Raw genomic sequence first — 12,696 nt, forward strand, 5'->3', positions numbered from 1 at the left:
CGACGTAATGACGTACGACGCAATGCTACGTGTTCAGGTCGCGACAGGAAGTGTTTGATCTGAAGGCTGTGATGTGTTGATTTTTGTAGTGCTGGCAAAAGAAAAGAAGAAACCTGAACTGGCTTATTGAAGTTGAGGATATTACCGATGCAACAGGTGTGTAAATGATCTGATTCTTTATAGAAAATATAAAAGTGAAATACGTGCTTTTGAAGGTTTAATGGAGTTTGTCACAGCGCTGTTGTGGTGATGTCAACGCAGGCCTCAGGCTTATGCAGATATTTACACAGTCTATTTCTTATATCTCATCTCAGTAATATATAGGATTTAGAAGAAAAGGCATTTGAAATAAAACGTTCTGCATTCAAGTTTACCTTTGAGTTTTATAAAGGACACTCTTCATATAACCTTGGGTTAGGTTTAGGTTTAGGTTTACTAAGTAATGAATTATATACAGTCATTTCCTGTTTATTGAAGTTCTGAGTACAGAAATATAACCTGATTACACACTTAACACTTCTTAAATTTACAGTATGAAGTAACTGGATGTTTATATATCTCTCAGGTTGGAAATAAACCACACTGTTTACTTTGTAGGTGGGAGTTCAGCAGCTTTCATGATCACAAACATGAATGTTTGGTGTTAAAGTATTAAACAGTGTTCTCTCTATCTATCCTAGCGTAGACTGCAGTATTTATACAAATCGAGCTACGTCATGGCATTAACGCCTGTTACAGACACTTTTGTTAATATTTTAGCACATGAGAAGATCACAGAATTGCCTTAACATGAGATTATCACACAAACCAGTAACATTCATTTGTTTTTAATAATAAATAAACACAGTAAAATGAATAGAACAGAATCATTTAAACCAGAACGCTGTAGAAATCTTGATTCGGATAAGATGTTGATTGGTTTGCTGTCACCACACTACAGAGAATAAGAAACACGACGGGTAAAGCAGTAATGAAAAGTTTTTAAAAGGTTACTAGGAGACCAAATGATATAGAATGATAAACTAAAGTAAAACTATAGGAGGAAATGAAACCCCAGTGAGCAACGCAGAAAAAGCGACAACGTGATAAAATGTTATAAAGTTGGAATATATTAAGACAATGAATGATAACTATAAGATAATAAGTCAAATGAAAGCTCAGACAATAAGAATAAATATTATATAAAGTAAAAGAGAGTGTAGATATTGAACAAAAAAAAGCATAAAATGCAATGAGATAAGGAAAATAATAATAATAAGCAAATAAACTGTACAATAAAAGTAAGCATCTCACTGCTGCATGAAAACTAAGTAAAGTTATGTCTCCTGCTCTCACTGTTCTGGTTGTAATAATCTTTGTGTGTGTGTCAGTATGTTGCCCACCACAGCGTACTCCCCACATAAACAGACCAACGGCAGCCTGAACTCCCGCGATGCCGCTCGGCACACCGCCGGCGCGAAACGCTACAAGTACCTGCGCCGCCTCGTGCACTTCAAACACATGGACTTTGAGTTCGCCATGTGGCAGATGTTTTACCTGTTCACCTCGCCGCAGAAAGTGTACCGCAACTTCCACTACCGCAAACAGACCAAAGACCAGTGGGCCCGCGATGACCCCGCCTTCCTGGTGCTGCTCAGCATCTGGCTGTGCGGTCAGTACACACACACACACACACACACACACACACACACACGGGCACATACACACACACACGGGCACATACACACACACTCATCATCAGTTAAACATTACACCTTAATATTCTGTGAGTTCGATGTGAGAGGAGGCAGTAAGAGGAAGGAATCATATTAGGGTAGAGTCTCATCTCAGACAAATCAGAAGCATCATCGGTACGTCATGATCTTACTGAGTGAGAGGGCCAAAATCTGCGCCCGGTGAGGACGGAGCTTAGATTCAATCGGATAAATAAATCACAAACTTATGAGGTGTTTTTTTATTTAATTAATTTTTTAAACATTTAAAGTGGCAGTGTAGAAGCAAGAGAACAGGATAGGAGCACACGTACGGTAAGAATAATGATGGTAAGGACATGTACATACCCAAGATAACAAGGCAATTAATGAAATTAATTAGGCAGAAAATTACAGTGTAGATGCAAAGTTTCAGTGCAGTAACACTTTAAAAATCACTTTGCAGACAACGAATATCAGACAATATCTTGGTTGATTCGTTAGATTTGGTGCAACAGGCGAATCATTTTTGCCCAAATGATATATCGTCACCTCCAGAGTTATTGACACCCTCGGTTGGGGGGGGCAGGGGGGGGGGGGGGGTTGGGGGAAGAAGGTTATTAATTATTATTATGATTTATTTATTTATTAGTTATTATTTTTGTAGTTAATTAGTTTTATATCACACTAAAAAAAGGAAAGAAAAGAAATATGAGTGAACAAATGACATGGTGAAATGAAGCGGAGTGTGTTTAGCGTGTGTATGAGAGTGAAAAGGTTTGTTTTATTATTTAATGCACGTTTTTTCTCCCTACAGTTTCCACAGTAGGCTTTGGTCTGGTGTTAGATATGGGGTTTGTGGAGACGCTGAAGCTCTTACTCTGGGTCGTGTTCATCGACTGCATCGGCGTCGGCCTGCTCATCTCCACCCTCATGTGGTGAGTCGGAGCGCACGCAGGAATATCACTAATTCCAGCGGTTCTCAAACTCCAGGGGTCTGTTTGATGTTTAACTTTGTGAATTTAATTTATTTTTGAAAGTATACATTTCAGATCTGATGACTGCAACACACAGGGCGGGAATGGGGCGGAGCTATGGGCGTGGTTAGACCGCATACTGAATAAATATATAACAGAATCCTGCTACTACATCATGCTACTTCATGTGCATTAATATGAATTCCAATTTATTTTATTAAGACTGTTTTGATTTAAAGCTGAACAATAATGGCTAAAATGATTATTTCGCTTAATACCGAAATCGCAATTATTCAAAAAATATCAAGAATTTTGTGCTGCTTTTACACTGTGTATTACCAGTCCAAAAAGAAATCAGTAAATTCATAGATGAGCCACTAGACAGATCTAGTAACGGGTAAACCATCTGAACGGGAAGCTCGTCATTTAAAGGTGCGCTCAGTGAGTAATTTGTAAACTTCCATTATATTTCTGCAGCTTCAATAAAAAAATCTCATCTCTGTAGACAGCAGGAAAAACATACAGCGCTCAACACCAACATCCAACCAATCAGGAAAAGCAGGTGTCTCTTCTCACCTGTCAATCATGTTGTCCGTCAATTCAGAAAGCTCTTGTAGCAGTTGTACATGTGTTTAGGGGGGTGGCTTTTGAGGTAAGAGTGAAAGGAGGAAATGCATTTTTAAATATTTTATATATTTAAATTTTATATTTAAATATTTTAGCTTTTGCTAAACTTAGCTAAAATCACTGACTGTACCTTTAATGCACTTGAGGATGACCTAAGACTGAACTTTAGCCAAGTTTACAGAAATAAGTAAATAATCAGTTATTTGTGACTATTTAATTAAATGAAGCCAGATATTTTGGGCATAAAATTAAAATATGCTGAATGAATCTGTTTATTTATTTAAATGTTGTGTGTAGCGTCTTTGCACTTGGTGTTTAATTATTAACGTCTGAAAGAATAGTGGAGAATATCCCATTAGGGAGAGTAGGGCACTTTTTTCGAACGTTTATTATTCAGCGCTATAAAGTGTGCTTACATTTTAAAGGTGCATTAGATACATTTTTTTATTAAATTTCTCTGTTATTAGGTTACGTAGGTAGGTTTGACATATGAATGGGTTTGTTTTTGTTTTTTACTTCCTATTCCCGTCCGTGTTCATTAAGCTCCTCCCCCAGGATCTGCAGTGGCCCGTTGAGTAAAATATCCAAAGCATATCTCCAAAGCATTCTGAACCAGAAGGCAGTTTTCCAAACAGGGTTTTTTTTTTTTAGCCACTTATTACACGTCTGCTGAGGCCATGGCTCAAAGCATTATTTTTATCATGTTTTTACATATTTTCAAAGTTATTTGTACAAGGCAGAAATCACCTATTGCACCTTTAAACGTTAATACTGTAATATCATGAACCGGGCCTTAAAGCTGAGAGAGGTATCCAAACAGAGATCCGATCATGATCCAGATCACATCATCAACACAGTATCATGTTTAATAACTGAGCGTGTGTGTGTGTTTATATGTAGGATTGTCAGTAATAAATACCTGATGAAGCAACCCAGCAGGGATTACGATGTGGAATGGGGCTACGCTTTCGACGTGCATCTGAACGCCTTCTACCCTCTGCTGGTCATCTTACACTTCCTCCAGCTGTTCTTCATCAACCGTGAGTCTTCCTTCATACTCCCTCTCCCTTGTCAATCATAGGGATGCAAGCCAATCATGGGCATCTGTTAGATCACGTGGAAGGCGGTAGATGGCACTTTCTTCCGAGTGTGTTACAACACCCTGTGACATTGCCCTTTTGGAATGGGGCGGGGGTGACATTTGGATGGTTTCAGGTCTCATAGGAAGCAAGTGTTAGCCTTTGTAGTTGATGTATGGTAGGGGAGAGCTGGCTGAAGGGTGGAAAAATATCCAAGAGAAAATGGCGTAGGGAAATGTAATAGTGTGTGTGGAAATATCGTATTGTAGAGTCTGATCAGGAATTTCCCCTTGTGGATCAATAAAATACATGTATCCATCCATCCGTCTATCTGTCTATCTGTCTAGACCTCTTTTGTTGAATGTAAATGAATCATTTGACTGATTCTTATAGCTAGACTTAATTTATCCTGATGTGTAATATGGGATTATTTTTTCAGATCAGAAGTTTTTTTTTTTATCAGGAGTTTAATACAGTGTTTGATTTTATGTTTTGGGATTGAACTTTTTATTTTATTTTATTTGGACTTATTGACGGTAAAATGTTTGACATGACCGTCACTGTATGCAGTAAATTTTGCACTTCCAAGAGTTTATTTATTTTACAATAGAGGTGATAATAGTGTGATTTAATCCAGCAGTTACAGGATGTTCGAAGACGTGCCGACATGAAACTCAAAGCCTTATTGTGAGCACCGCTGGATCTTACCATTATCACAGAGCGAGCAGTAGAGGGCGCTGTTTTATTTTAGCGTATACAGTACAACAGAGTGATGCATTTCTTTCTTCAGTTCTTATTTTAAAGCAGACAGAATTTAGAGAGTCGACGTAGTCAGTAATCTTCAGATGAGAATGATCTTTCCCTGTGTAGTGTAAACGAGTGTGTTTGTGTTTCAGACATTGTGGTGATCAACTCCGAATGGTTCGTGGGATATTTCGTGGGCAACACCATGTGGCTGATCGCCATCGGCTACTACATATACATCACATTCCTCGGCTACAGCGGTAAGTGTGTGTGAGAGACTCGATTAGAGCAAATGTGTGTGTTTCTTATCTGTTTGTGTCTATGTAAATTACAATGTGCGTTACAAATGTTAGAGAAAACTCAAAATAAGTGGGTAAATATAATTAAAATGCGACGTTTAAAAATTGTTTCCTTACATTTATATCAGTAACAATTATTTATTATGACACGTCAGAGTTTTTAATCTGTTTACAGTTATGTTTAATGTTCTGGAACATCCACAAAACACGTTACTTCCCGGTTTCACTCGTGCGTCTGAAACGCTACAAAGCACTGACACTGGAGACTCCTTCTGTAAAGTTTAAATAAACTTGTCCTTCTAGAAAACCTTTCCATATCAATGATTGTACTTATTAAACTTTGTTAAATAACATCTTGTTTATGACGGTAATGCTAGATTTCCGCTTGTCTGCCTGTAGGATTTTAAATATCGTGTGAAATTCTCACGGTGCACGTAATATGAACTTTAACCTCCTGTCCCCTGCTGTGTGTTTCAGCTCTACCCTTTCTGAAGAACACGGCAGTTCTGCTCTACCCGTTCGCTCTGCTCGCACTGCTCTACGTTCTCTCCGTCACACTGGGCTGGAACTTCACTAAAGGCCTCTGCTGGTTCTATAAGTACAGAGTGCAGTAGAGGACACACGCCTTTAACAGCACTTTCAGTGTGGATTCTTCTCTCAGAGACTCACACATTCTCACTGTCACTTCCTGGACTTTTGTATACTTTGTAAATAAACCGTTTGTAGTTAAGACGAGAGAAAGAGTGTGGGAAATGTTTATAATGTGATTTTTTTTTTTTTTTTTTTTTTTAAAGCTTGATTTATTTAACTGGTATGATTCGGTGAAAAGCTGAGGTTTGAATGCAGACTTTAATGTGTTGATGATGGAACGTGCTTGAGGATATTTCATGCTCCTTGCTCAGAACAAGTCTAATAAACAGGTTTTTACACGTCTACCGTTCATTTATTTATTTGTATTTGTTTTTGTATCACTCCTCATTACACGATCAATAATCTGATGTATGAACAATACATTAAATCAGCAAACAATTCAACGTGATATGAAATACTTTTTGGTTAGGAACCAGTAAAGGAATCATGATAACAGCAGGAGGATTAGGCTCTCTCCATGGTCGATGTCCCAAAAAGACCTATTTTTGTGTATACAACATGTCTCTTTGTTCTGAAAGCTGCAGGCAAAGCAACATGCACATTTAAATCAGGGACATGATGACATAGCCTCAGTGGTATCAGAAGTGAAGACAGTGACACTGAGCACTTTTGAAGACGGTATCCCAATACTTTTGAAGCTAGACAGTGTTCCAATACTTTCAGAACTATAGAGTACCTCAATACTTTTGAAACTGGATTGTGTTCCAATACTTTTGGAGCTAGAGCACAAGTGTACACGGTAAGAAGAAGAAGAAGAAAAGAGTTTGGTAGTATTTGATGACTGTGTTGAAGGTCTCACGGGTGGTTAGAAACGGTGAAACAGAATGTGGTCAGATTTGTCCATGAAAAGTCTGTTGAAGAAGAGCTGAGTGTAGGCCTCGTGTTATTCTTTACTCTCATAACAAAATAAAGCTGCAAACACTGAACTGTCCCATGTGTTTTAGAAACTCGACACCCCGTTGCTGTTGATTATCGCATGTGTCAGTCCCTCCAGGATTCTGCGATCGCAGAAATGAACGCAGAATCAAGCAAACCCCACGATATTCAGAGGAGCTTCCAATTTTTCAAGATTACCGCAGATTTTGCAGATTTGGGCTAAGACGCGTGTGATGTCATCACAACGTGTAGTCAGTCAAAGCCCTCTTCGATTCATGTGTGTTGAACACGAGTACAGCAAACATCAGTGCGAAAGTGCAATTGCAATTTCACCAAACTCATAGTTTTTTGCTAAAAAAAATTATTTAAAAAAAGCACAAAAACAACTCCATAAGCTGCATAACAAAGTAAAAATAAAAAATACAGAAAAATCAGGCATTTTTGGCAATAACAAAAAACTCACACAAATCACTCCGTACAGGATTTCGCAGATTACATACTGAAGGTAAAAAGGTATTTAAAGTAAAATCAAAAGTACAGTGACTTATAAAATAATATAAAGAACTGGAACCCATCAGCATCAATAATGTGAAGCTCCGCAACCGATTGTGTAATTTGTGTAGCGTGTAAACGTACACTAAACACAATTATGTGCCATGTAAGATTTATAAATGCAGGAAACAAGAACATTAAATGAAACATGAAAACACTGTACATGACTGAAACCTGATGTACCATGTTTGGAAAATACGATCTGACCGCTCCTGTCCACGTACACTACAATCAGTTCTAATCAGCTTGAAGTAATGTAGCTTTAAAAACCTGGATTCTTTTTTCTTTTTTAACTCTTTTGTCCTTTTGTGAATATAAACATCAAAACGTATCATTAAGCTTTTATTGGATAATGCAATTCTTTCCTTTGCTCTCATCTAACTCTTTTTTTGTACTTTCGTACTGAGCTTTGAGAAGCTCATAATCGTTTTTGTGCTTGTCATTCAATTCTTTAATATGTTTTTCATGCTCATCTTCATATTTTTTCTCCATTTCTTTCTTTTTCTTCTCATAGTCATTTTTCATCTCCTTGCAGGCTCGGTCTTCTTTTTCTTTTCTTTCTTTATCTGCTTTCACTCTCTTTTTGATCTCCTCTTGCCTTGCTGCTTCCATCTCCTCTTTCAGTCTCAGGTTCAGCTTCAGCATCTCCTCTTTCATTCTCTTCAGATTCTGCATCTCTTCTTCTCTTCTTTTATTGTCCTCTTGGATTTTTTTATTCCACTCTTCTTTCCATACATTTTCCCGTTCCTCATACTCCTGCTTTATTTTGTTTGTGTTTTCCATATGCTCTTTCTCTATTTGCTCTCTTTTCTTCTTTTCTCTCTCTTGCCACTCATTTCTTTCTTGTTCTCTTTCCTTTTCAAAGTTTTTCTTCATTTGCTCCAGATATTCCTCCTGTGCTCTCAGTTCTTCAGCATGTCTCTCTCTTGTTCTCCTGTATTCATGATCTCTCTCTCTCATCTGCTCTGTCCATTGTGTTTCTCGTTCTCTCAGTTTCCTTTCAATATCTTCCTTCAATTCATTTTCTGCCTCCATTTTTCTCTTCCAGTTTTCGGTCTCTTCTTCCCGTTCCTTTATTCTGTTTTGTTCTTCCTCATTTCTCTTTTTAATCTCTTCCTGCTGTTTGATTTTTAGATCTGTAATTGCTTGATTTTGTTGCTTCTCAAACTGTTCCTTAATCTGTTTCTCTCTCTCTGCCCTTTTTCTGTCCTCCTCATCTCTTTCAGCTTGCTGTTGGATAAATTTTGCTTTTTCGTTTTCCATTTCTTTCCGCATCTCATCCAGCATACGTTTATTTTCTGCGATTTCTTGTGTTTTTTCTTCTTCTCTTCTTTGGTTCACTTTTAACCATTTGTCGTTCTCTTCTTTTTCCTTTTCCTCATATTCTCGCCTCAATGCTTCTTCCCTCTGCTTAAACATGTTTTCCCTTTTGCATATTTCCTCTTCTAACGTCTTTCTCTCATTCTCCATAGTAGTCCTCACCTGTTCCAGTTCTTCTTCATATCTGGCCTTCAGAGCCTCTTTTTCAGCTTGCATCTTCTCCTCTATCTCTTTCAGTATCTTCTTTTGTTTCTGTTGTATAGACATCTCTGCATTCTCGAACATCTCATTAGTAAAATAATTGTCCCTGTTGAACTTTATCATTTCTTCAATCATTTGGATTAGCTGACTGACTTGGGTGGGATCTTCTTTTATGTTATTAAACAAGTGAACTCTTCCACCACAGTCCCTGATTAGCCTGTTCACATGATCATGATTACTGGTTCTGATATAATCTTCGAGTGTTTTATCTTTCAATTTATCCCCTCCAGTAAACAGCACTATGCTGTACTTCGCAGCCTCAGCACCAAACATCATCCTAATCAGATTCAGTGTTTGCTTCTCTTCATCAGTAAACCTTCCCACACTCAGCACAATGATGAAGGCATGGGGTCCTAGTGCCAGCATTGAGATGCATTTCCTAATTTCTTCTACAACCTCTTCATTTGAAAATGTGGAGTCAAAGAGTCCTGGAGTGTCCACAACAGCTACTGATTTGCCCTGCACTTCTCCCATTACCTTCTGGCACATTCTCGTCACAGAACTCATGCTCAGCTCACTCTCAAATTCATTTCTTCCTAGAATGGTGTTTCCTGTTGCACTTTTCCCATTTCCTGTTTTCCCAACCAGTAATATTCTCAGACAATTGGAGCCAGAGATTTCACCCTCAGCACCTGAAAATAGTGGTTTATTAAATCAAAGTCTGGTTTCAAATTAAACATTTCATTCTGATATTAATATTCAGAAATTTTGAAAATAGCATAAACTTACACCTTCCATAGACTTTGGTCTATGGAAAGACTTCAATGTGAATCAGTGTCTAGCTTAAGTAAATATGTTTATACAATCCACAAAAGTCCCAGACATTACATGATTTATGTTTACACAGGTAATAAACTACTTACATTCTTCCTGTGGTTTTGCTTGAAGTTGATTCTTCATTTCAGACAGTACTTCCTCTAGTGGTTGTTTAGCTCCATCTTTCTGTGCCTCAATAAACATTGGGAGAGAATAAATCTTCTTCATATTTGTTACTCGTTCTAACAGTTCTGGCACCTGCTTACGTCTCCTGTTCCCCTCCCCCTCCATGATCATATATCTGCCCCCAAACAATTTAAGAAGTTCTTCCATCTCTGAACTTTGCTCTACAATGTTAACTGCAGCATCTTCATTAAAGTTCTTGTTGGTAAAAAGAACTATACTATGATCACAGAACCTTGAACTAAAGGTCCTCTGAATCATCTCTATTTCTCTTTTGTTATCATCAGTGAGAGGACCAACAGGAATGATGAACAGAAAAGCATGGACAGGATTATCAACAGAGATACAGTGGAGAATCTTATCCATCACTTCCTCGCCTGAGAGATAAATGTTGTGTAGAGCTGGCATCACCGCCAGCCTGAGAACGCGTCCACAGACTAATCCAGTCTCCACATTTCTCTGGTCCAATATGAGATCTGATATGGAGGTCTTTAGTTCTTCATCGCTTCCACACAGCACCAAGTTCAACACTGGCAATGAACGATCACTTCCTGGCACTGAAATGATAAGGAAATGGAAAAATAAACATATTTAGTCTCAGTCTGTTAAACTGATTGGTATTTATGACTGATGTGCTATAGATCTTTGTATAAAATTAAAATATAAAATAATAATAAAAAGATTTTATGGTTTTGTCTGAAGCTCTGATGTGAAACTGTATATTTCTTGTTCAAATTCATAGATGATAGGTGGGTAATTTAAAAAAAATAGGGCTGTAAGCTATTAATATAATAAAACACGGGTTTTTTTTTTGTTTGTTTGTTTGTTTGTTTTGTTTTTTAGGTACTTGTATAATCTGAAAGGAAATGGCGTAAATCTAACAACCCAACTGACCTAACCAATTACCAGACACTACTCTCCTCTTTTTCCAATAGCATCTCCACTGCTAAAGCCACATACTACCAAGAGAAGATTGGCAGTTCTCCCAACACCCACACGCTCTTCAAATCCTTTTCTTCTCTTCTCCCCCTCCTCCCCCTTCCCCTAACTCTCTCACTACAGATGACTTTGCCACTTTCTTTTCCAACAAGGTTACATCAATCAGGAACCTGTTCTCAACCCCAGACATGCATAGACCGGCTCCTCCTCCATGTAACTCTCAACTGACTTCCTTCTCTCCTCTCTCAGAGACTGATGTTTCTAAACTCCTCCTTCTAGCCATCCCACAACCTGTCCTCTTGACCCTATCCCTTCTCACCTTCTTCAATCCATCTCTCCCACACTATTACCTGCACTCACACACATCTGTAACATATCCCTCTCTACTGGCACATACCCTACCTCATTTAAGCAGGCCCTGGTTATCCCACTGCTTAAAAACCATCACTTAACCCTGCTGTGGTTGACAAATACAGACCTGTTTCCCTCCTCCCTTTTCTTTCCAAAACTCTTGAAAGAGCCGTTTTTAATCAACTCTCCAATTTTCTCACACAGAACAACCTCCTGGATACCAAGCAGTCTGGCTTCAAGAGCAGACACTCCACGGAGACTGCTCTGCTTTCTGTCACTGATCTTTACGACTAGCAAGAGCAACCTCTAGATCAACTGTCCTCATTCTACTTGACCTCTCTGCTGCTTTCGACACTGTGAACCATCAGATCCTCCTGTCAGCTCTCTCCAGCCTGGGCATCACTGGAACGGTTCTGCACTGGGTGGAATCCTATCTCTCAGACAGATCCTTCAAGGTATCATGGAGGGGAGGTATATCTGAAACTCAGCAACTCACAACTGGCATTCCACAGGGGTCAGTTCTGGGTCCACTGCTCTCTTTTCTATCTACACTACATCTCTAGGGCAGGTGATTGAGTCTCAAGGCTTCTCATATCATTGCTATGCTGATGACACCCAGCTCTATTTGTCCTTCCAGCCTGACGATCCATCCGTCTCTGCATGCATCTCTGCTTGCCTGTCGGACATCTCGGTCTGGATGAGCGAACACCACCTTAAGCTCAACCTGGCAAAATCTGAGCTTCTCATCATCCCAGACTGCCCCTCATTCAACCACAACCTCACTGTACAGCTCGGCTCAACCACACTCAAGTCAACCAGGATGGCCAGGAACCTTGGGGTGATTCTTGATGACAGCTTGACCTTTACAGACCACATCTCAACAACTGCACGGTCCTGTACATCCATTCTGTACAACATCAAGAAAATCAGATCCTATCTCATCGAACAGGCTACACAGATACTACTCCAGGCTCTTGTTATCTCAAAACTGGACTACTGCAACTCACTACTCTTGGGCCTCCCAGCCAGCTCAGCCAAACCCCTTCAGATGATTCAGAATGCAGCAGCACGCCTCGTCTTCAACCAACTCAAGAGAACCCATGTCACACCGCTCTTCATCTCCCTCCACTGGCTTCCTGTAGCCGCCCGCATGAAATTCAAGGCCTTGATGCTCACCTATAAGACCTTGTCTGGAACAGCACCCCCCTACCTCAACTCTCTCCTGAAGGCTTAAGTTCCTTAAGGCGATCGATTAGCAACCGACGCTTAGTGGTTCCTACTCAGCGTGGCTCAAGGTCCCTTTCAAGAACCTTCAAACTATCTGTTCCTCAGTGGTGGAATGAAATTCCAACCTCAACTGCACTTACACCTCTACTCTGCACACTTTGCT

The 12,696-nt window shown here is 39.2% G+C and overlaps 2 protein-coding genes across 4 annotated transcripts in view; one reads left to right on the top strand and one right to left on the bottom strand.

Moving 5' to 3' along the window:
* Nucleotides 1-6,352, top strand: unc50 (unc-50 homolog (C. elegans)). The gene is made up of 6 exons (XM_017479381.3): nt 1-156; nt 1,371-1,651; nt 2,509-2,629; nt 4,196-4,335; nt 5,271-5,378; nt 5,895-6,352. The coding sequence occupies exons 2-6, from the start codon at nt 1,372-1,374 to the stop codon at nt 6,029-6,031; spliced, it is 786 nt and encodes a 261-aa protein (XP_017334870.1). The 5' UTR covers nt 1-156; nt 1,371; the 3' UTR covers nt 6,032-6,352.
* Nucleotides 6,121-12,696, bottom strand: part of LOC108271635 (GTPase IMAP family member 8) — a 26,445-nt gene continuing 19,869 nt past the window's right edge. For all 3 annotated transcript variants that reach the window (XM_017479309.3, XM_017479314.3, XM_017479313.3), the window contains 2 exons: nt 9,941-10,573; nt 6,121-9,709 (listed from right to left, as the gene is read on the bottom strand). In XM_017479309.3, the coding sequence (XP_017334798.1) occupies nt 7,839-9,709; nt 9,941-10,573 (2,504 nt within the window). In that variant the 3' untranslated portion in view covers nt 6,121-7,838. The remainder of the gene's footprint in view (nt 9,710-9,940; nt 10,574-12,696) is intronic.

This window comes from Ictalurus punctatus, chromosome 11, assembly GCF_001660625.3.
Source record: "Ictalurus punctatus breed USDA103 chromosome 11, Coco_2.0, whole genome shotgun sequence".
NCBI lineage: Eukaryota > Metazoa > Chordata > Actinopteri > Siluriformes > Ictaluridae > Ictalurus > Ictalurus punctatus.